The sequence below is a fragment of the Globicephala melas genome, chromosome 4, assembly GCF_963455315.2.
Source record: "Globicephala melas chromosome 4, mGloMel1.2, whole genome shotgun sequence".
Lineage (NCBI taxonomy): Eukaryota > Metazoa > Chordata > Mammalia > Artiodactyla > Delphinidae > Globicephala > Globicephala melas.
In genome coordinates, this window is record NC_083317.1 from 11,413,722 (window position 1) to 11,437,371 (window position 23,650).

A 23,650-nucleotide genomic window follows, 5' to 3' on the forward strand; every position below is an offset into this window, starting at 1 on the left:
CTTGAATATCATCCATCCTACCATTTTCTCCCTGTTAAGAACTTAGTGTTGGGACTTCCCTGGTGGCGCAGTGGTTGAGAATCCACCTGCCAGTGCAGGAGACACGGGTTTGAGCCCTGGTCTGGGAAGATCCCACATGCCGCAGAGCACCTAAGCCCGTGCACCACAACTACTGAGCCTGTCCTCTAGAGCCTGAGAGCCACAGTTGCTGAGCCCGCCTGCCACAGCTACTGAAGCCTGTGCTTCTAGAGCACATGCTCTGCAACAAAAGAAGCCACCGCAATGAGAAGCCCATGCACCGCAACAAAGAGTAACCCCACTCGCTGCAACTAGAGAAAGCCCTTGTGCAGCAACGAAGACCCAACGCAGCCTAAATAAATAAATTAATTATTTTTTTTTAAAAAAAGAGCTTAGTACTCATTTTTGGGGTTGCAAAACAAGTAATAGTTCCTCAATTTTCTTCTGGCCACTTTTGTAAAAACACTTCTCTTTCTTCACTTTGTAACTTTGAGGGGTTTTTTTGCTCCCACATGTTTCCTCATTGGACCAACTAAACATTACTTTTTTCTACCAGCCAAATTGATTGTAATCTAATTTGGAGGAACTATTTAGGATGATCAGACCAAAAATACTGGCAGTATTATGTATATAACAGTTGTCTTAAGGGACACTAGGGGTTCACACAAACAGCTTCCAGGGTCTTTGAAACTGGAGGTGCATACAGTATGAGATCCACGTGACTGCTGATCTGGGAGACATGCCGTATGTTCTCAGATGCAATGGGCAGGGAAGACAGTGGCTTCCAGAATTACAAAGGGAGACACTTTGAAATCGAGGTGTTGATGTGTAATTATTTCATTTCTCAAAAAGGCAACTCCAGTAGCTCCAGACTGAGTAGGAGCAGAGGTTTATTTACTTCGTAATAAGGAATATTGATTCTTTGAAGCAATAGCTGGGAAAACCCACTAGTTAGTGAGTGAATAAAGCAAGGCTTTGTTTGTTAGTATGTAACAATGAAATCTAGAAGCATGGGACAGATGGGGTAGATTGCAAGTCACTGGGAGGTGATTTCAGATAGGGAATAGGACTTGAGCTTTATTTACTTCACAGAATCTATAGCGTAAGTACTGTGCAGTCTCAGAGAGCAGGCAGTGCCTTGGAGCCCTGAGACAGCGGTGGCCATATGGTGTGAAGTCATGCTGACTAGATCAGACAGGGTATGTGTTGGAAAAATGGGGGGAGTAAGGTAGACTAGGGACAGTGGGTATGCATCTAGACAGCCTTGACAACTAGGCAGAAGAGCTTAGATTTCTATAAAAGGGAATGCATAGCCTCTGTTCTGTGCTTAGGTTCTTCCCCTCTCCCCTCCACCCCAGCAAACATATTGATGTATGTACACACGCACACACCCACCCCAGAGGGCTTCTCTAACCAGAGGGCTAGACTTAATTTAATCTTCCTACCTGGCTCTTCTTTTCTTTATGTACTTTGTTGATAGATGCTACATACATAATTTCTATAAATGTCTGGAATGTGTACTCATTTCTCTTAGTTCCAGCATTTGATTATTACCTTCTAGAAAGCAACCATTACTGAACTGCTCAGTAAAAATCCACTATACAGCTCCATTAGATCCACTAAGATTCTGCTTTCAGGGCCGGCTTCATGAGCACGGGACCTATGCAGTCACAATGGACCTCACACTCAGAAGGGACTCAGGCTTGGTTTAAATGCTTGGCTGTCACCATCTTGAAATTTTAATAATTTCTGGACAAGTTTCCCCACATTTTCATTTTTCAGTGAGCCTTACAAGTTGGGTTGCTAGTTCTGTCAACAAGCACTTAATTATCAATCCTAAACTATAGGAGATAGGATTCTAGTTTTAAGTGATACATCTAACGTTAGCAGCTCAATAGAAAACCATTAAATATGATGGTTAAGAAAAATGACTTTGGAGTTGTTAGCACCTGATTTGTCTCAGCTGTAGCCCAGCGGGTGCTCTGAGACCCCAGGTATGTGCCTTAGCCTCTGTAAGTCTCCGTTTGCTCATCCGTAAAATAAATTCAATAATACTATACTACTTTCACCAAAAAATATGTACAAGAATGTTCTTAGCAGGATAATTTGTAAAAGCCTTAACTGGAAACAGTCAAATGTCTATCTTTAGTGGAATGGATAATAGTAATTTATTCATACCATATAACAATGGTGTGAATGGAATACCAGATAACAATGAGAATGAATGAAATAAATACAGCTACAGGCAACAGCATGAGTGAAATTCATAACACTGAGAGAAAGAAACTAAACATAAAGGAGCATGATTTCATTTATATAAAGTAAAAAACAGACAAAACTAACCTGCTCTTAAAACTCGGATATTGAGTGTCCTTAGGAGGGGAAAGTAGTGACTAGAAGGGGAACCAGGGAGCTTCTGGAGTTCTAGTGATGTGTTTCCTGCTATGACAAGGCCACATACACTTTGTAAAATTCAGCAAGCTGTACACTTAGGATCTGTGAACTTTTCTATGTGTATTTTTTTTAGTTAATTTTTTTTTGGTAAGTTTTCCTTTGCTTGTTTGTTTGGGTTTTTGGCGGCACCACGCAGCATATGGGATCTTAGTTCCCTGACCAGGGATCGAACCTGCACCCCCTGCATTGGAAGCACGGAGTCTTAACCACTGGACTGCCAGGGAAGCCCTTCTATGTGTATTTTATACAGTACTTCTATAAAATTTACATTTAAAAAATAGTCTTGTCATACAATTACTATGAACATTAAAGAAATGGCTGTGAATCCTTAGAGGTGCTTCAAGAAGTCTGCAGAATACAGGTTTAAATACTTCCATTAAATGGCTTATAAACTGATACAGAGGAATTAGGGGTACAGTTTCAATGAGTGTCTTGATTGTCCACTTTTTCCTTTTTTAATGGTCTTTTTTAAGACTTTGAAAGCCCTTTCGTTGACACCTTTGGTTATTAAAATTGAGCCCTCTGGCCTGCATAAGGCTTTTTTTATTTTTTCAAGTACATCTCAAACTTTTTATTGAACAGTAAAGTGAAGTTAAGCACATGCTCACCTTTGTGTGAAAGGCTGAACTATAAGCCCATTCTCAAATGCGTACCAGAGATTGTTGCATACTATCTTGTTTGATTGCTTTCAAGAACTATTACCTGAATTCGTTTGAAGACAACACTTAGAGTTGTCATTTTATCCTTTGCCAGCACTATTTTTCAATTTTTACTTTCATTTGATCTGGAAGACGTTTTGTTGATTAGTTTATTTCATGTATATTTTTTCTTTTTTTTGTTTTTAGGTGACTATGAAAGGCTTATATTTTCAACAGAGTTCTACAAGTGAAGAAATAACATTTGTGTTCCAAGAAAGGGTAAGAAAAATTGTTTAATCATTAAATGAAACAAGATAGTGTATTTTCCATATGTGACAGACCCAGTTTTAAATGGCCTATTACAAATTATTTTGAGTTGAACTAAATGAGTGAAAATTACTTAAGTGAAACCCTATAAATTAATTTTATGTGAAAACAGTGGTCCATATTGTGGTATAACTATATTTTTTAAAAGAGTTGCTACAAAAGAGTTTTTAGTTCCTCAGGGTGGTGGCATAAAAGATATTAGGAAAACAGAACAACTTCAGTAGTCTTATGTGTTGCGAAATTAACCCAGTTTATTCTGAAGACCACAGTAAAGTGAGCTTTCAGATTGTAGGCATATTTGAGAAAATACTTTCTCTCATATTGGGAAATGAAAGAGGTGGAAAAGCATTGTTTTTCACACTAACTTCTGAGCTGTGCGAAGTTACCTCATTCACTAAGCCTTAAATGGTTTCCAGTTTTTTACCACTTTAAGCATAGATAGTAGAATTTTCATACATTGGTGATTGAAAGGTTTGTGGCAGGCCAGAGTCATTATCGCACTGTAAATTTAGGGATGAAAACTAAGTGCTATATGTATTTCATAGTGCCTGTATATTTCATAGTAGTAATAAAAATTTCCAGCTCATGAACACAGTCCAGTTTTCCTGTGTTATCTTTCTACAGCTCCAAAATCATTTAAGTTAGGACTCTAAACCTCAGACAGCTTGGTTTCTACCATTGGGTCAGGATGAAAGGTCTAAGAGTTTTGATTGGCTCTCAGGAGCAGTCATCACCAGGTTCACACAATCATGAGTAAAATCCACAAATTCATCAATATTGTTGAATATATTCGTGTTATCACCAATTATCAAATCTGAGTTTTAAAAAGAGATAGCCCAGAGTATTGTGTTCATATCAAATTAAACACAGTGATCCCTTTGATAGAACACAGGAGGCACTGTGCAAGTAGCTGTTCTAGCCAACTTTTGATCTAATATTGGGCATATCAGGGGTTGAAGAAAGCATTTTAATTATTGGTGTCATTGGTGGATGACATTGAGTACCTGAGTCTGAAATATCTTTGCCTTTGAAGTTATATCTAGCTGTGCAATATGAGGAATAATTAAGTTCTATTAAATTTGTATTTTGACCCCAGAGTGCCATGGGGCATGCTGAAATGTCCAAAAAGATGTTAAATAAGGCAGAGATTAATAAATGACACTAACGAACTTTATTTATAGCATTAAGAAAATTCCATAATCAGTACACTGTATATATTATGTGTATGTGTTTAAGGCTATCCCTGCATGAAGGTTTGATGCTTTGAGATTATTTAAATTAAAATGAGGTACAGTATTTGTTGCTCTACTTCGTTATCCTGTGTTCATTGCCTACACATATATCCCTGTCAGTATCTTAAGTACCTTTTCAAAATATGTACCCTAACTAAGGCTTTTTAAAATTTTTACCCCCAAATTCCCTATATTCTTTTGTATTATATGCTATAGGATAATTGCTTGTTCCTTTTCCAGTTAAGTTAGGTGTAAGATTTGGAGTCTGTTTGATTTTGTTCGATTATGTGTGAAAATTTTTGCGACATGGAGGCATATTCTCAAAGGAATGTGTAATTATTTTATTATTTGGTTCTAGGAAAATCTTCCTGTTACAGAGGATAACTATGTGAAGCTTCAAGTTAAAGCTTGTGCTCTGAGCCAGATAAATACAAAGGTATAAATACAAAGGTATTGGTGCTTTTATTTTGGCCAAAAGTCAAATGAGAGTTTCACAATATATTTAGTGTACAAAAATTATAATAATAACAACTGACTTCTGAGTACGAAGAAATTATCATTCTTAGAAGAATAGAACAGCTAGGAAAAAATTAAATGTTCATTTGTGTATTTCTATATTAAGGTAAATTATTAGCCTAATTGAAGTCATGCATTTTATATTATTATATGAAAATATTTTATAAACTCCTTTACATTGTGAAAAGCTGAGAATTTATAATTACTAAGGCCTATAATCAAGGAAGAAGTGACTGTTTAAATATAGTAAAAATAGAAACTAGAAACCTAAAATTAATTTATTAAGTCTCTAGTCTGTAGATATTTCTAGTCAAAGTCTTGATAGGGTTCATATTCTTCTTGTCATTTCTCTTTGTCTCTCTCTCTCATACACCACCTCACACCACCCCACAGTAATCTTCCATTATTGACCACGAAGTGCATGGAAAGTCTTCAAATGGTAAATAAATAAAGTATGGTTAAATGTGCCATGATAAATAGAGCAGGCCCATTTACTCAGTTTTATAAAGAGGAATACTATAGTTTTATTGGACCCTTAACTTATTGGCTTATAATGTCAGCATAACTTCTAGGGATCTAAAAGTTTTCTTCAGTAAAGTCACATTTAGGGAAACTACAGAACAAAGGTATAGGCTTCCACTGGGCGATTCTGTAACATGAGCATGACTTGAGAAGTGAATTAGTGAGATGCCCTGAAGTCCTTTCACTGGGAATAATCTACTGTTCCTTATCTGGAGAGATCTGTGTTCAGCCCTTCCAAGATGTTCTTTATAAAACTACAAAAAATCCATTCAAATGCTGGTCTAGGAAATTATCTCCATGTCTAACAGAAAGAAATGGTAAATTACAGTGAAATAAATTTGATTTTACAACTATTAATCATAATGATTATGGAAACTGTAGGAATGTGAGAAGATGCTTATGGTAAGTGAAGGAGAACAGGGTGCAATTGCCATAACCATGATTTTAGCTCTGCATAAAAAATAAACACTGTAAAACACCGAGTATTTCTGTAAGAATGTTATGTGAACATCTTAGGAAAAGGGTAAAGTTCCACATTGAGAAAGAGACTTTTCTGGCAATGAAGTATGTATAGGAGATCAAAGAATTGAAAAATAAGGGAAATATACAAGAAAATTATTTCAATTTCTTTTTACTTACTGTTCCTAAAATACTAACATATCTACAAATATGTTCAGCATCTCTAGTATTATTATAAAAGTATAGTAACTTTTATACTTTTAGAAAAGTATAAAAGGAGCTTAAACTACAGGCTTATCTGTGTACACTCTTGTCACTTTAAAAATCAAATGCTGAATGTGGTCAGAATCTAACAACATACTAATCTCTCAAAAATAAATAATTTGGACTTCCCTGGTAGTCAGTGGTTAAGAATCCTCCCACCAGTGCAGGGGACACGGGTTCGATCCCTGGTCCAGGAAGATCCCACATGCCGCAGAGCAACTAAGCCCGTGCGCCACAACTACTGAGCCCAAGTGCCACAACTACTGAAGCCCGTGCGCCTAGAGCCCATGGCTCCACAACAAGAGAAGACATCGCAATGAGAAGCCCGCACACCGCAGTGAAGAGTAGCCCCCACTCGCCACAACTAGAGAAAGCCTGCGCATACCAACAAAGACCCAGTGCAGCCAAAAATAAATAAATTAAATAAACAAATGAAAAATAAATAAATAATTTATTCTTTAAAAGAAGAAACTCCAGCCTGAGATTATGTGGCAGTTGCCCTGTGTATATCCATCACGACTTCTCACCTACTCCCTAACCCAAGGCTTGTGAGAAACACTCAAACCCACCCCACCCAAATGAGGTGACTGGTACAAAGTGTTTAGCCAACTGAGAATTGTTCTGGCTATAATTTCCCTTCATATTTGGCAGAATAAAGATGTTAAAGTATGTTGATGGTGGTTTGAATGGTAATACTCATACCTAAGCCCTAATGTCCACTAATTCCTCAGCAAACTTGGTTTCCTACTCTATAGAGGAACCTGTTTTGTGAAGTTACTTGCTTTTTGTCTTGATGCCAAAAATGGAGTCATATTTGCTTTTTATGTGGTTTGGTTTTTGCTCCTGCTTTCCTCATGTATGAAAAGAGGTTCGGATTTATTCTTGACAATAAATTCAAGCCTTTGTCATTATTTAGCTTCTAACAGAAATGAAGATGGAGAAGGATTTCTTTCCTGTTGGGAGAGAAGTTGCTGGAATTGTGTTAGATGGTAAGTTTACAGATATAAGTATCTGTATTCCTTTTCTAAGGTAAAAGAAATTAAATGGTAGCTAATTGGTTTACTGACACATAAAATTATACACACTTCTTCAAATACAAAAGTTAATTATGCAGAAGTGTTTTCCCTTTTTTTAATTAAAAAGAAAACTAGAACAATATTGGTATTTTATAATTGAAGAGCTTATTACAGTTTAGTAAATATTTAGAGATTATGTATTTAAATCCATGAGTAATCACATTGAATAGAATGACCAGTATTGTCCTTTTTACGGTATTTGCAGACCAGCATAAATTACTTGTGTAAGTTGGCTTTGGGCCAAAATTTATATAATGGTCAGTAACTACGTTCACATTAAATTTTTAAAGTATGCCTAAAATGGAGTATTTAAAAGGTAAACAGTTTGCTCATCTGAAATTGGTTCTGGGGAGAAATAACCAGTAATATTTTATGATTGCCTTAAATAAAGAAAAATTTTAGTAAATAATGGTCTTAACATGCAGAACAGTAAGCCTAAGTACTTGAAATAATTTCTGAGTAAACGTAGTGTTCATATTTTCTGCTAATAGTTCATGATCAATCAGTTTATGGTTGCTCTTCTTGCATATGTGAGTGGATGAATGAGCATTATCACGTGGGTTAGACTATTTGAATTTCACCTGTAAATTTAATCTATAATACATCTGATACTCTTAATGTAATCTTCTAACATAACTAAATCATAATTTTATTTCCTCTCCTTTCTTCTGCTTGGATTGTACGAAAATAAAAATAAGAATTATAATAGCCAGAAGATGATCAATTATTCATTCATTCATTTATTTATTTATTCATCATTTAATGAGCACTTGCAAAGTGCTTGGAATGTGAAGATAAATAAGACAGTCCCTGCCCTCCAAGAGTTCACAGTCTAGGGGAGAGGCAGACAAACACGTATAGGCAGATTCATTCTGAAAGCTCCAAGGAGAGGTGCCCAACCAGCCAGCAGAAACAGGAAAGGCTTCTTGGAGTAAGTTAGCCAGACAGTAAGGGGTGGGCAGGAGGAGAATTCTTCTCCAAGAATCACGCTCAGCAGAGAAGATAGCATGAGCAAAGACGCAGAAGCAGGTAATAATGTGATGTATGTAAGAATTATGGAGTTCGGTGTTACTAGAGCAAAATTAAGTTCTGGGCATGAGTCATAGGCAAGGTACTTGGCAGGAAAAAAACCACTGTGTCAAGAAAATTCTCCTTCAGAGATCACAGAATAAAAGATATTGAACAGAATCTTTTCATGATGATAGGAACACTGATTCCTTCCCCCCCAAAACATGAGACAAGAGGGTAGGCAAGGGCCAGACTCATGATGAGCCTCCTATCTCAGATTGGGTTATAGAGAGAGTATTAGAGTGGCCATAAGAAGGGTGGATTTGAAGCAAACCAGGCTGTAGGCAAGAGGACTGTTTGGGTAGTAGACCGACAGGCAAGAAACGGCATGAGGCTTCCGGGTGGCGCAGTGGTTAAGAATCCGCCTGCCAGTGCAGAGGACACAGGTTCGAGCCCTGGTCCAGGAAGATCCCACATGTCACAGAGCAACTGAGCCACAGCTACTAAGCCCGTGAGCCACAGCTACTGAGCCTGCGCTCTAGAGCCCGCATGCCACAAATACTGAAGCCCGCGCGCCTAGAGCCTGTGCTCCGCGACAAGAGAAGCCATTGCAATGAGAAGCCCGTGCACCGCAACGAATAGTGGCCCCTCCTCGCCGCAACTAGAGAAAGCCCGCACGCAGCAACGAAGACCCAGTGCAGCCAAAAATAATTAATTAAAAACAAAAAATGACAAAGTCCATAACCTAGACAGTGGCGGCAGACGTAGTGAATGTATTCAAGAAATAATAAAGCCAGCAGAACTTAATAATTGACTGGAACAGGGAAATTAAAAACAGGTAAAAGCAGGAAATGATTTACAAGATTCTGGTTACATTCGAAAGTTCTCAGCTTATAGGTTGTGTTTGAAACTATAGAAGGGTAATGAGTTCATCCAGGGAGAGAGTTGAGGTGAAGGAGACACAGCATGGAACCCTTAGCAATGCCACTGTTTGAGGGACAATTAAGAGGAGTACGAAGGAAGCCAAGAAAAAAGGATCAGGGTGATTTCAGGTAGACAAGAATCCTCAGCAGGAGGGAAAAAGAAAAGTACAGAAGCCAAAATTATTGGGGGATAATGGCACAGAAGAGATCCAAAGAAGCAGCAAACTGGGGCCCTTTTGCAGACAGAGCCAGCCTGAGGCGCCGCTTCCAGATTTCAGGCTCTACCTTACTTCACTGCTGCACCTCAGTTTCCTTGTCTGTTAAATAGGAGTAATAATAGGTACTTAATGGGTATGCCATGAAGATTAAATGTGATAACACGGTAAAATGCTGGGCACAAGTAGGCCTTCATGGAGGTTTGGGATTTTTCCTCCCATTTCCTTTTGTAACTATTTGAACAAAAATATTCTAAAGAATTGACTGATGGTATAGGACTTTTCTCTACACACAAAGAGAAAATGGAACTATCACTTCTGTATAGTCCCCAAAATTTCTTGGCACCATTCTGAACTTATTCCATAATCCCAAATCAAAGTAGTTTATATGTGATTCTAACCAGAATTCCCACTGTGCGTCAGAGATTTTACAACTCAAACAATGACAGATTGGACGAGCCTCAGGAGGGGTGGAACCCAGTGTATCCAATGTCATCATCATAAGAGCTGTGGAGTGGATTATTTTCCTTTATTCCTTCATCCTTAGCTGAACAGAGAGATATCCTGCTCCACGGTGTCAACAACCACATGGCCCAGATATTGGAGAAAATTCAGATTTGATATGTTCTTTCCTACTGTCCTTACAGACTATCAAAATGTCCTAGAAGTTCTGAACTTTTTCTCTGAGTTAGTGACTTTTTATTAATCCATGGCTTTTAAAATTCATTTTAATTGTTCAGTTATATTTAATAACCTCAAAATAATGATTATTAATTTTCTCCACTCTTTAGTTGGAAGCAAGGTATCATTCTTTCAACCAGGTGATGAAGTAGCTGGTAAGTTATAGGTCCTAGTCCTATTTCAAGTCGTCTGTCTTACTGTTGTTTCTTTTTCTTTTTTTCTATACAATTGCTGATGCTTAGTGTGACCTTTCTTCATATACAAGTATTTACCTAAGTTTTGGAATTTACTCTCAAATATCCATTGATGAAGAGAATTGGGAGTTTGATCACAATAGCAGAACATTTAAAACTTTTCAATATTTGTAGATACGATAGAAAGATGACCATAGTTGTTACTGTCCCTGGTGCAGCCCTTCACTGGCAGGACCCCGGTCTATAGTTAGACTGAAGACTCCAGAGAAAAGAAAAGTCACAGTCCACCTGCTTGAAGACTACTGACTGACTTGGCTACATAGAAGCTCTTCTCTCCACATCCGACTTGAATTGTACAGAACTGCTCCCTTACCACCCTCATAAAACTAAAAATTGACTGGAAACATTTAATTTATTGGTTTTCTTTTTTAATCCATAGTTAATACCATTTTGCAAAAATATACATTTATACTTGTGTCCTAGACATTCACACAAATATAAAGTATGCATTTAGTAGTAGTCTTTGAAATTGCCAATTCTCTGTAGAAAATATTCATAGGAAAATATTCATATAGACTTAGAAAATGTATAGCTTTACAGCATGCTTGAAGCTGTTAAGAATGAATTTATAGGAAAGTTTTCATCAGCTTTTAACACAATTGCCTTTGACTTGGGTATTTTCTTTGAGAATTTATTATTTCTATCTTATCTTTATTATCTGCCCAAGAAGTCAGTGACATTGTATTATTCAAGATCCTGGGGCTTCCCTGGTGGCGCAGTGGTTGAGAGTCCGCCTGCCGATGCCGGGGACACGGGTTTGTGCCCCGGTCCGGGGAGATCCCACATGCCGCGGAGCGGCTGGACCCGTGAGCCATGGCCGCTGAGCCTGCGCGTCCGGAGCCTGTGCTCCGCAATGGGAGAGGCCACAACAGTGAGAGGCCCACGTACCGCAAAACAAAAAACAAAAAGAACAAGATCCTTTTTGTAAGAGACCAAAAATAAAATCAGATTAGCTCAGGGGAAAATGGGATTTTACTGGAAGCATACCTCACTATCCTATAGAACCAAACTCTGGGAAGGGAGCCGTGAATCAGGGACAAGTTTAATGAGGAGCACAGATGCCCCCAGGACTCTGACTTTGTTCTGTACATCAGCCATCGTCTTTATCATCATTCAGAGGTGAGAGAAGAGGAAGAAAAAGAAAGAGGTAGTACAGGTATTATAGTGTTCGTATCAGAAAATAAACTATCTACTTCCCTTCCTTAGTTCTGAAATCTCTCCCTTCTCCACACTAGTACTGGAACCTTCCTAAAAATCCCACTGAGGAAAATTTAGACTAATGCTTACTGGCATCTCATTAGGAGTGAATTCATTTTTGGATTGTGCCCCTAAAGTTTCTCGTTTTAATTTTCAGGAATTTTACCCTTGGATTCTGAAGACCCTGGACTTTGTGAAGCTGTTCGAGTACATGAACATTACTTGGGTATGTGGTAGTCCAGTGTTTTGGAACTCACGTAAGCCTTATTTCACAGATGTGTGTGGCTTTTAGTAACAGTATGATTTATTTTTATCTGCTGTGAGTGTACCTAGGAAATAACTATTGGGTGGACATATGACTACTTCTAGCTTATATTTTGTATCCATAAAATTCATTTTCAAGCTAAACAGTATTTAGACCTTTAAGTTTCTCTTACACTGCTCATGGTAAGAGGTTTGAAAAGCCATTTCTTCCTTGGCTCTGAAATTATATCAGTAACCAGAATTTTTTACTTCTTATTCTTGGTTATTAATTGAAATTTTTAAATGTATAAAATCTAGACAATACATGTAGAGTCTGAGTCAGGAAAGACTCAAAAACACTTATTCTTGTTTCTGTTGATAATATCTTTTGACCAGTATTCAATGTAACTTAAATGTTAATTTAAAAATTTTCTACAGTAATTTACTTCTTAAATATTTAAATTTAAATGAATAAATGTATAAACACAGACACTCTTCATGAAACCATAGTGAAAAGATGCTGCATCTCCTTAGTAATCAGGGGAAAGCAAATTAAAACCATTTAGAGGGCTTCCCTGGTGGCGCAGTGGTTGAGAGTCCGCCTGCCGATGCAGGGGACACGGGTTCGTGCCCCGGTCTGGGAGGATCCCACGTGCCGCGGAGCGGCTGGGCCCGTGAGCCATGGCCGCTGGGCCTGCGCGTCCAGAGCCTGTGCTCCGCAGCGGGAGAGGCCACAACAGTGAGAGGCCCGCGTACCGCAAAAAAACAAACAAACAAACAAAAAAAAACCATTTAGAGATACCATTATGCATCCATGAGAATGACAGTTATAAAGTTTGACCATCCTAAGTGTTGGCAAGGATGTGGGGCAGTAGAACCTTTTATGCACTGGGAGTGTAAATTAGTACAAATGCATTAGAAAATAACTTAGCATGATCTAATTAATGATGTATTAACACCTCAGACCTAGTAATTCCACTGGTACTTTCATACACCAGAGAAGCTTGATGTGTACCAGTAGCACATGCACAAGAGTTCATAGTAGCATGGTTTGTAATTGTGGAATAAAAAGAGAAACAGCCAAATGTTCTTCCTGGGAAAATGGATAACTCAAGATATTTCTAATTAACTCATCAGTGAAAATGAATAAATAACAGTCAAACATATCAAGACAGATGAACCTCACAAACTGTGCTGAGTGAAAAAAGCAAGTTGCAGAAGGATACGAACAGTGTGATACCATTTCATTTCTATGAAGTTCAAAAACATACAAAGTTTAATTAAGCATGTGTTATTTAAGGATATAAGGAACAGGTAGGGATGAAAAGTCATGTGGAAGTTACCTTTGTGGGCAAGGCAAGAGGATGTGATCAGAGTAGATCCACGGGACTACAGTGGTACTGCCAGTCGGCTATTCCTTATGTTGGGATTCATGTTGTTTTTCATATCTTATCTATAGGTTATTATACATTCTTTTGTGTTCTTGAACTGTTTTATTAAAATTTTTCCTAAGTTCTTTCTTGAATGATACAAATGCTAATCAGACCATATGGGCCAATTTGGATTTTGGACTATTAAAAATAGTAAATTTGAGTCTATATAGTAACTTGAACTAGGGTAGGAAATCTTTGGCATTTCATTTTTGAAATTATAAATTGTTAAGTAATTTATATTTAAATTAATGACATTTACTATGTCTAAAATTTCCAAGTAATACCATCTTGTTTTATTAAAAATTAATTTTTGGGCTTCCCTGGTGGTGCAGTGGTTGAGAGTCCGCCTGCCGATGCAGGGAACACGCGTTCGTGCCCCGGTCCGGGAAGATCCCACATGCCACGGAGCGGCTGGACCCGTGAGCCATGGCCACTGAGCCTGCGCGTCCGGAGCCTGTGCTCCGCAACGGGAGATGCCATAACAGTGAGAGGCCCGCGTACTGCAAAAAAAAAAAAATTAATTTTTTATTAAATTTTATTCATTCATTCATTTATTTATTGGATGCGTTGGGTCTTCATTGCTGCGCGCAGGCTTTCTCTAGTTGGGGCGAGAGGAGGCTACTCTTTGTTTCGGTGCACAGGCTTCTCATTGCGGTGGCTTCTCTTGTTGCGGAACACGGGCTCTAGGCATACAGGCTTCAGTAGTTGTGGCGTGCAGGCTCAGTAGTTGTGGCTCGCGGGCTCTAGAGCGCAGGCTCAGTAGTTGTGGTGTACGGGCTTAGTTGCTCTGCAGCATGTGGGATCTTCCCGGACCAGGGCTCAAACCCGTGTCCCCTGCATTGGCAGGCGGATTCCTAACCACTGTGCCACCAGGTAAGTCCCTTAAAAATTAACTTTAAAAGACAGTTTTCCAGAAGTCTGAGGCCTGTACTTATTTATGTATATATTAAGCCTACATATGGAGCCAACTATGTGTCTTCCTTTCAAAGATAAATCTCACTTCCAAATACCGTGCAGTGAAAGTCTCTGATCCATGACTATTTTGATATAATGCAGTTTGAAAATTGAGGACGGCTGCTGTCTCTTTTATGGGAAGCTCTACTATTTTTAATCCCAGAATTTCCTTGGGCCCTTTTTTTAAAAATATTTATTTATTTATTTATTTTTGGCTGCATCAGGTCTTAGTTGTGGCTTGTGGGATCTTTTGTTGCATTGCGCAGACTCCTCTCTAGTTGTGGCGTGTGGGCTTCTCTCTAGTTGTGGCATGCGGGCTCAGTTGTTGCGGCGTTCGGGCTTAGTTGCCCCGCAGCATGTGGGATCTTAGTTCCTCGACCAGGGATTGAACCTGCGTCCCCTGTGTTGGAAGGCAGATTCTTAACCAATTGGACCACCAGGGAAGTCCCCCTTGGGCCCTTATTGTCCCTGTTCTTTTGAGAACCTTGTAAATATGGAGTCAACTAAAACCTTTAGTTTGGATTCCTAGGCTTGAGTTTTGATAAAGTAAGCTAAATTAAATTGTTATAGAAAGTTAACTGTTGAAAAAACAAACCAAGAATAAAAAAGGTGCATTTCCTTAAGCATTGCTGAACACTGGAGGATTATAAGATGGACCAGAAGAAGAACAGCAAACTGGAACATCAAAATTTTCTAGCTATAAAGCTTAATCTAAGACAAGAGAACCACACAAGTGACCTTTTATTTTCCTACAAATCAGGAGGATTATAGTCCCAAAATCCACCAACATATACAGAGAAAGCAATTCTATTGATAGATATTCCTTTAGAAGGGAAACACAACAAAATGTTTCTTTAAAAGAAGTACTTTTAAGAATGGCCACTAACACCTGAAACATTGTAAATCAACTATACTTCAAATTAAAAAAAAGAAGAATGACCGCTAACTGTGTGACCTTTAGGCAAGACCCGGGCACATTTTACTTTGTCTTTAAACAAGCATGCCAAACTAGATAACCTCTAATCTCTGCTGTAGCTCTAACATTCTATGAAAGAGAAAATAATTTCAGTATGTCCTCTGAAGATTTGCAGGGAGAAATAATTTAGTTCCTGTTATAATTATAATTTAGTTCCTGGAATAATTTAGTTCATGACTCTATTTTAGTTCCTGTTAATTATTTGATGATTTTTTAAAATAAAAGCTCACAACTCAGTCACCTTCTAGTAAGTCAGTTCTTTTACCAAACCAAAGAACCAGGCTCCAAACAACTCCCAAAAGATGTCTTATTAATCTTGTTTCAAAATGTTGAGGACAAAGGTAAAAAGTTGAGTAATTCTTCCAGATCTTTTGTGCTTTCAGTTCTCAAGCCATTCTGATTTTATTTTTCATACAAACAGCTCATGCAGCTCAATGTCAAAAAAACAACCCAATCAAAAAATGGGCAGAAGATCTAAATAGACATTTCTCCAAAGAAGACATACAGATAGCCAAAAAGCACATGAAAATATGTTCAACATGGCTAACTATTAGAGAACTGCAAATCAAAACTACAATGAGGTATCACCTCACACCAGTCAGAATGGCCATCATCAGAAAGTCTACAAATAATAAATGCTGGAGAGGGTGTGGAGAAAAGGGAATCCTCCTACACTGTTGGTGGGAATGTAAATTGGTACAACCAGTATGGAGAACAATATGGAGGTTCCTTAAAAACTAAAAATAGAAATACCATATGATCTAGCAATCCCACTCCTGGGCATAATCTGGAGAAAACCATAATTCAAAAAGATACATGCACCCCAATGTTCATTGAAGCACTATTTACAATAGCCAAGACATGGAAGCAATCTAAATGTCCATCAACAGAGGAATGGATAAAGAAGGTGTGATATATATATACAGTGGAATATTACTCAGCCATAAAAAAGAAGGAAATAATGCCATTTGCAGTAACATGGATGGACGTAGAGATAATCATACTAAGTGAAGTCAGTCAGACAGAGAAAGACAAATATCATATGATGTGACTTATATGTGGAATCTAAAAAAATGATACAAATGAGCTTATTTACAAAACAGAAGCAGACTCACAGCCTTAGAAAACAAACTTCTGGTTACGAAAGAGGAAATTTGGGGGGGAGATAAACTGGGAGTTTCGGATTAACATATACACACTACTGTTGATACATACAAAGTAGACGATCAACAGAGACCTACTGTATAGCACAAGGAACTCTACTCAGTATTCTTTGGTGACCTATATGGGAAAAGAATATGAAAAGGAATGGATATATGTATATGTATAACTGGATCACTTTGCTGTACACCTGAAACAAGCACGATGTTGTGAGTGAACTATACTCCAATATAAAATAAAAGTTAAATTTTTAAAAAATTGGCACACATTTTCAGCATTATTCCTTTGGACCTGAGGTAGAAAGAATTGAAATTGTAATTCTTGGGCTCTGACATACTGTTATTATTGATCCATACATGGCTCTCTTCTATTTATTTTCTTAGTTTTTATGACATAATAAACACTTGTGTACCACCTAACACAAAAGCAAGGATCTCAAAGTTAAACCATGTCCAACCATGTAATTTTAAAGCCTCTGCAATCTTAAATGTAGTTTTATTACTGTTAGAATTTTTTAAGCACTGAATTTGTTATTTCCTAATGAAAGTATAGGTAGTCCCAATTCTTATGATGAAAGATGTTCCCAAAAAATTCCATATAAATAAATTTTACATAGATTGAACATGCACTGTTAGAGTAGATGGGCTTTAAAGTCAGACTTTGAAACTTGTGGCCTCAGACAAATTAATTACCCTGAACCCCATTTCATAATCAGTAAAAGTGGGAAAATAACTATCTTGAGTTTGGTAAGGAATAAAGTACTGTGTGAGATATCCCCTGTTTTACTCTTTTAATGCCTTGCTTGTCTGTCTGAACATTTTCATCATGTGCTTGGATGCTTTGCTTCCCCACTAGATGGCACTAATTAGTTAGTAAATTCAATGCTGACTGGCCATGCTAACCCATCTGAATCTATTGACATAAGAGGAAAAATAGTCCTGGTAAAGACTACAGAAAGTGTTATAAACTTGATTGTAGGTAAAATGAGAAAGCATTGCCTATACTGTGAAAAAAATCACATTCAGTGTACAACATAAAAACAATAAAAATTAAATAAACATATTAAAGAGCAGCTTAATGGTCAGAAAACATAAAGCTAATATGGCTTAAATTACAGTATATTAGGAGTTTGCATTTTGTTCCAAGTGCAATAGAAAGCCATTGATTAATTTTAAACACAGAAGTGTTAGGATGTCATTTATGTTTTTAAAAGATCATTCTGACACTTCTGTTTTTCAAAGACACCACTAAAGAGATTGAAAAGAGAAGCCATAAAGTTGAAAATAATTATAACACATAAACAAGCAAATGACTCATCTAGAATATATTAAGAATTTTTACAAATCAATAAGAAAAAGTCAACAACAATAGAAAAATTAATAGAACACTTGAACAGTCACTTCACAAAGGGAATTCCATATGGCCAACAAACACGGAAAGGTACTCAACTTCATTAGTCGTCAGGGGAAAGCAAATTATCAATAAGATCACATGTAAGAAACCATTACACATCCATATGATGGGCAAAAATGTATAATACCAGGGTTGACAAGGATGTTCACAACAGCAGCTGTGGGAGAGTAAATTCATACAGCCACTTTGGAAATATAAAGTCGAAGGTCATATATCCTGGAGCTGGGATTTCCATTCCTCAGTAAATATCCTGGAGAAAACCTGTGTACCAGTGTAAGAGTAACTTTTATACAAGAGCATTCTTAGTTAAGAATGCTTAACTACCAAAAATGGGAAAAAAACACAAATGTTCCTTGACTGGAGAGTGGATAACCAATCCATTCTATGAAATTTGATGTTGCCATAAGACATCAAAAATGGAAGCACTGGGCTTCCCTGGTGGCGCAGTGGTTGAGAGTCTGCCTGCCGATGCAGGGGACACGGGTTCGTGCCCCGGTCCAGGAAGATCCCACATGCCGTGGAGCGGCTGGGCCCGTGAGCCATGGCCGCTGAGCCTGCGTCCGGAGTCTATGCTCTGCAACGGGAGAGGCCACAACAGTGAGAAGCCCGCGTACCGAAAAAACAACAAAAAAAAATGGAAGCACTATACTATAGCCACATGTAACAAGAAAGGATGTGTCTTAAAAAACGATGTTCAGCAAAAAAGAAAAAATGTGTATGGTACAATTGCATTTAGATAAATTTCAGAAACAGGCAAAACAAAATTATATTGTTTAGGAATGGATACTTGAGTTATTAAACTATGAAGGTGAATAAGAAAATACATTAGAATGGTGGTGACCTCTGATGTCAATTATATCTCAATTTTTTTAAAAAACATCTCTGGGGCTTCCCTGGTGGCGCAGTGGTTGAGAAGCCGCCTGCCGATGCAGGGGACACGGGTTCGTGCCCTGGTCCGGGAAGATCCCACATGCCGCGGAGTGGCTGGGCCTGTGAGCCGTGGCCGCTGAGCCTGCATGTCCAGAGCCTGTGCTCCGCAATGGGAGAGGCCACAACAGTGAGAGGCCCGCGTACCGCAAAAAAACAAAACAAAACAAAACAACAAACAAACAAAAAAAAACGTCTCTGGCTGGAGAGGCGAGGCTGTTGGCGTGAGGGCTGTGTCCTCTCTCTCAACCAGGATGGTGGTTACTTCATATTTATTCATCCAGCTGTACTTTATTTCGTGTACTTTTCTGCATACATTTTACTTTAACAATAAAACATTTAAAAAATACAACACACACACACACACACACACACACACACACACACACACACACACACACACACACACACACACACACACACACACACACACCTATGCTGAAAGTGGAGTATGCATGGGTAAGAATGGAAACAGAGAAACTGTAATGTAGGTGAGAGATACTAGAAGTAGGCTTGGACCAGGGCCATGGTGGGAGCAGAGATGGAGGGAAACAAATCCAGGAAGCAGATCTAATGGGACTTGCTAACAGATTGTTTCCTCTTTTTCTTTGTGGTAGTTCACAAACCAGAAAAAGTTGCGTGGACAGAAGCTGCTGGAACCATTCGGGATGGAGTACGAGCCTATACAGCTCTGCATTATCTTTCTCATCTCTCTCCTGGAAAGTCAGTGCTGATAATGGACGGAGCAAGTGTAGGTGCTAATGGTTTTGTTAAGAAACAGACCAAAATACAAATAAACTTAGGGAATTGAGAAATGGGCCATCCATTTGCTAATATAATTTGTTGCCAGTTAGCTTATTCACTGATACATTTACCAAACTCCCATTTTCTAAAATAAGCAACTTTTATCAAGGAGATAAAAGTTAGCATTACTGTGTTTAGTTTCTTTTTACTTTGAATCTGCTAGTACTTTAAAAAAGCAGACAAGCCATTTTTATTCATGTCTGTTACACAAAGCCTGAAATAGCTCATAGTCTGAAGCCAGACCCCAGGACTCCCTGCCAATTTTGTATTATATCCCTCATACTTACACTTATGTGATTAAGGTGTTACATTTATAGATAGATCACACAAGCTCAAAACTGTGCTAATTTAAACATATTACATACATCTTCAAAATATAGTTCAAGATACTAAAAGAGATTACATAAAATATAATTATAATAGAAAAATGTCACAAAACTTGGGGTGATTTTATAGTTTTATTTTCTAACTGGCTGTTGATGAAAATGCTTTTTCCCCTGCTTTTCATTGAAAAAAAGGCATAACTGTCTTCAGCATTGGCTTCATCCTTATGTCCTACATCAGGATAGTAGTGTTTCCCTGAACTTACTCCACAGGTCAGCAAAAGGATGGAACTTTTGAAGTTGAGGTTGCTGGACTTGCATATGTATTGATATTATATAATTAGCTTAGTACATTATGCTGGCAAGGCCCTTAATGGCCCATTTATCTCATTCCAAGGCCGTGTTCTGAATTCGGCCTCTGTCCTTGAAATTGTGTGCTGCTTGCAGTCAGACTGGCTGAGAGCCTGTGGCACACATAGCTTTTCCACCACCCCTCTTGAGGAAGAGTGTGTCAAATGTTTCCACTTCTAAACTTATCCGTATTTTTTTCTTTTTCTATCAGACAACATTTTAAAATATACTGAGGTAGCACTAAACTATTACAGTTTATTAAACGACCTATAAAATGAATTAGATACGGCCTCTGCCCTATATCTATAACACCATCGTGTATTTGTTTCCACACAGGCACTTGGAACAATAGCTATTCAGTTAGCACACCATAGAGGAGCCAAAGTGATTTCAACAGCGTGCAGCCTTGAAGACAAGCAGTGTCTTGAAAGATGTAGGCCTTCTATAGGTGGGTAATAGTACTCAACACAGACTTTAAAACATAAAATTTTGAAGAGATATCACCTTAAAAACTGCACTTGTAAAACAAACTGCAGGGCTTTCCTGGTGGCTCAGTGGTTGTGAGTCCGCCTGCCGATGCAGGGGACACAGGTTCGTGCCCCGGTCCGGGAAGATCCCACATGCCGCGGAGCAGCTAGGCCCGTGAGCCATGGCCGGTGAGCCTGCGCGTCCGGAGCCCATGCTCCGCAATGGGAGAGGCCACAACAGTGAGAGGCCTGCATACCGCAAAAAAAAAAAAAAAAAAAAAACAACCAACAAACTGCAAAATGCCAAATGCATGTCATTTAAAAAATGCACTTAGTATCTGTGCTAAGTCCAAGTTTACATAAGTTACAGTTTAAATTTTAATGATTTGTTTCTTAAACCTACATTTTTCAGTGTTTTTTCTTCTTTGCCTCATTGTTACCAACTCACCCAAGTTTGAATTAGGTGAACTTTGACACGGTTGAGAAACACCTGATGCCTCTTTGGTTTTAGTCAATAAATCAATATATTTTTGCATCACTTTTCATGTTTCTCAACCTCTTTTACCCAGTGATATGCCTCTAAATTTGTCTGTTTCCTGTGATACACTAGGAAGGGAGATGAGCCACTTACACAGAAACCCAGGTCAGATATAGTTTAGGATAAATAGGACATGGTAGAGGCTGGGGAACTCTTGAAAAGATTGAACGTATACGAATAGTGATGAATATGGAAAGGAGAAAGAAAATAGAGATTGAAAAAGAAGAGAAGAAAGATAGGAATGGAATTTTACAGACTGGAGTTAACTGAATTAATGTTGGAGTTTAACAGATGAAGAGAAAAGAAGATGAACAGAGTGTAAGTGAGGGGCAGGCAGGAAGGAAAGTAAGGTTCATTGAGTGTTAATATGGATGATAATTCCTTAAATCCTCAACAACCCAGTGTCAACTAACTGGGAAACAGCATCTCAGAATTTAGCTTGTCCAAGGATGTACCACTAGATGTACCACTAGGCCTGGAATGGAATTTGAACCCAAGCCTGCCTAATAGTAAAGCCTGTGTTATTTCCATAGTTATGTTATGCTTCTGGCAGAGATAACCAAGAAATGGAAGGAAGGTTAAAACAGGGGCTGGAGAAAGGAGGAAAATAAGAAAAAAAAGGTAGAAGAGAGATTGAAAATGGAAGGGGGTGGGTAGCATGAATAGTATTGTTGAAGGGAGCGGTTTCCTCTTGGTTAACCCTGCCCTTCTGAGGTGCTTCAGCCCCCTTTCCCTCGAGTCCCCCCACCCTCACCTCCATCCCCCGAGACTTCAGTCACCACTGGACAACACCTCCAATCTGAGAATCTCTGAGAGGAATTCTCTTTACTGAGAAGGTGTTAAAAGATACAAAAATGAAATATAAACATGTGTCTTCGTTTGCCAATTCAAATTGAGATTTTTTTTCTTAGTTCTCTCACTGGCTTGTTGTATTAACACATTAAAGCAACCAGTTAAAATTAGTTTAATTTTTACTAACCCTGCTTCAAATAATCCTGGGTTTTTTTTCACCTTCGGGATTTTTTTTTGTTTTGGAAGGCAAAGTCGGGAGATGCGGGTGTGGGCTGGGATCTCTATGACTGAGAAAGGTTAAAACGGCCTCTAACAGAGAAGTACCAAATCACATAAATATATCTTTGTACTTTTTAGCTCTAAACTCTATTAAATCTGAACATACTTAAGAAATTGCTTAATCTTTCAGTCCACATCTTCATATATATGTACCTGTGTGGTTTAGAGATTCTCAGTTCTGGCAAAATATCCTTTAGCTGTAAAGAACAATCCTCTGTGTCAACAAACCAACGTTGGGACACATTATCCACAAAATGCTCATATTTTTATTTTATTGAATATACCAGTTCCTTCATTTAAATTGATCCTTAGCAATACTGGTTAGATGAGAAAAAGTATAATTTGATTCAGTAATTGCTTCAGCCATTTAATTCATTTCAGAGAAGAAATATTTATTTGCTTTTCTTTCTCTTCTTCTCTGAGTTGTGTTGATCACACACAGATTGCCTGACTTCCTGTCCTTTACAGCCCGAGTGATCGATGTGTCCAATGGGAAAGCCCAGGTTGCTGAAAGCTGTTTAGAAGAAACAGGTGGCCTTGGAGTAGATATTGTCCTAGATGCTGGAGGTGGGTACTTTACTACATCAGTAGTCTCTGTAGTTTTTTTATTGTGATGGGTGAATTCCTGGGGAAAAAAAATATATAACCAGGAAGTATTTATTTATATATTATTAAATTGATGTGTAGCGTTTTTTTTATTTTTGAACTTTTCTATTTAAATTGGCGCTTCTTCATTTTATTCCCATTGTAAGCACTGTCTGGAAGAGAGAACATACTTGCCTTTTAAAGTGTAGGCATTGGACTTTAAGTATCTCTACAAGAAATCTGCAGACATGATCTCCTCAGTGGTTCCTAGATTAGTTCAGGTCTCAGCCAGTTGCTTAATTAGTCAGTTCTGCTATGTATGGCTGCCCTCTATTGGATGGTAGACTTCTGCAGTCCTTGTTTGGAAAGTGCACAGAATTTTGTTGCATTTTCACCTTGCTTGAACTTCTGTAGTTTAACCAATATCTACTTAACACCTAATCTTTACACTCTTAGGTAGTGCCATCACACCTAAAGAACAGGTTTCACAAGCCTGCAAAGGGATTCTGTTTATACTTCGTTAGAATTTATCTTCTATCCTAAGAATCGTAATGAATACAGCTATGACCATATGTATTCCTTTTTAGCCAGTATTTTCAAGATTCGAAATTAACTCAGAA

The 23,650-nt window shown here is 38.1% G+C and overlaps 1 protein-coding gene across 3 annotated transcripts in view; it reads left to right on the forward strand.

Moving 5' to 3' along the window:
- Positions 1–23,650, forward strand: part of CRYZL1 (crystallin zeta like 1) — a 34,748-nt gene that overhangs the window by 5,985 nt on the left and 5,113 nt on the right. For all 3 annotated transcript variants that reach the window (XM_030880815.3, XM_030880812.3, XM_030880817.3), the window contains 8 exons: positions 3,318–3,389; positions 5,028–5,105; positions 7,347–7,419; positions 10,444–10,488; positions 11,942–12,010; positions 19,509–19,642; positions 20,706–20,817; positions 22,914–23,012. In XM_030880815.3, the coding sequence (XP_030736675.1) occupies positions 3,318–3,389; positions 5,028–5,105; positions 7,347–7,419; positions 10,444–10,488; positions 11,942–12,010; positions 19,509–19,642; positions 20,706–20,817; positions 22,914–23,012 (682 nt within the window). The remainder of the gene's footprint in view (positions 1–3,317; positions 3,390–5,027; positions 5,106–7,346; positions 7,420–10,443; positions 10,489–11,941; positions 12,011–19,508; positions 19,643–20,705; positions 20,818–22,913; positions 23,013–23,650) is intronic.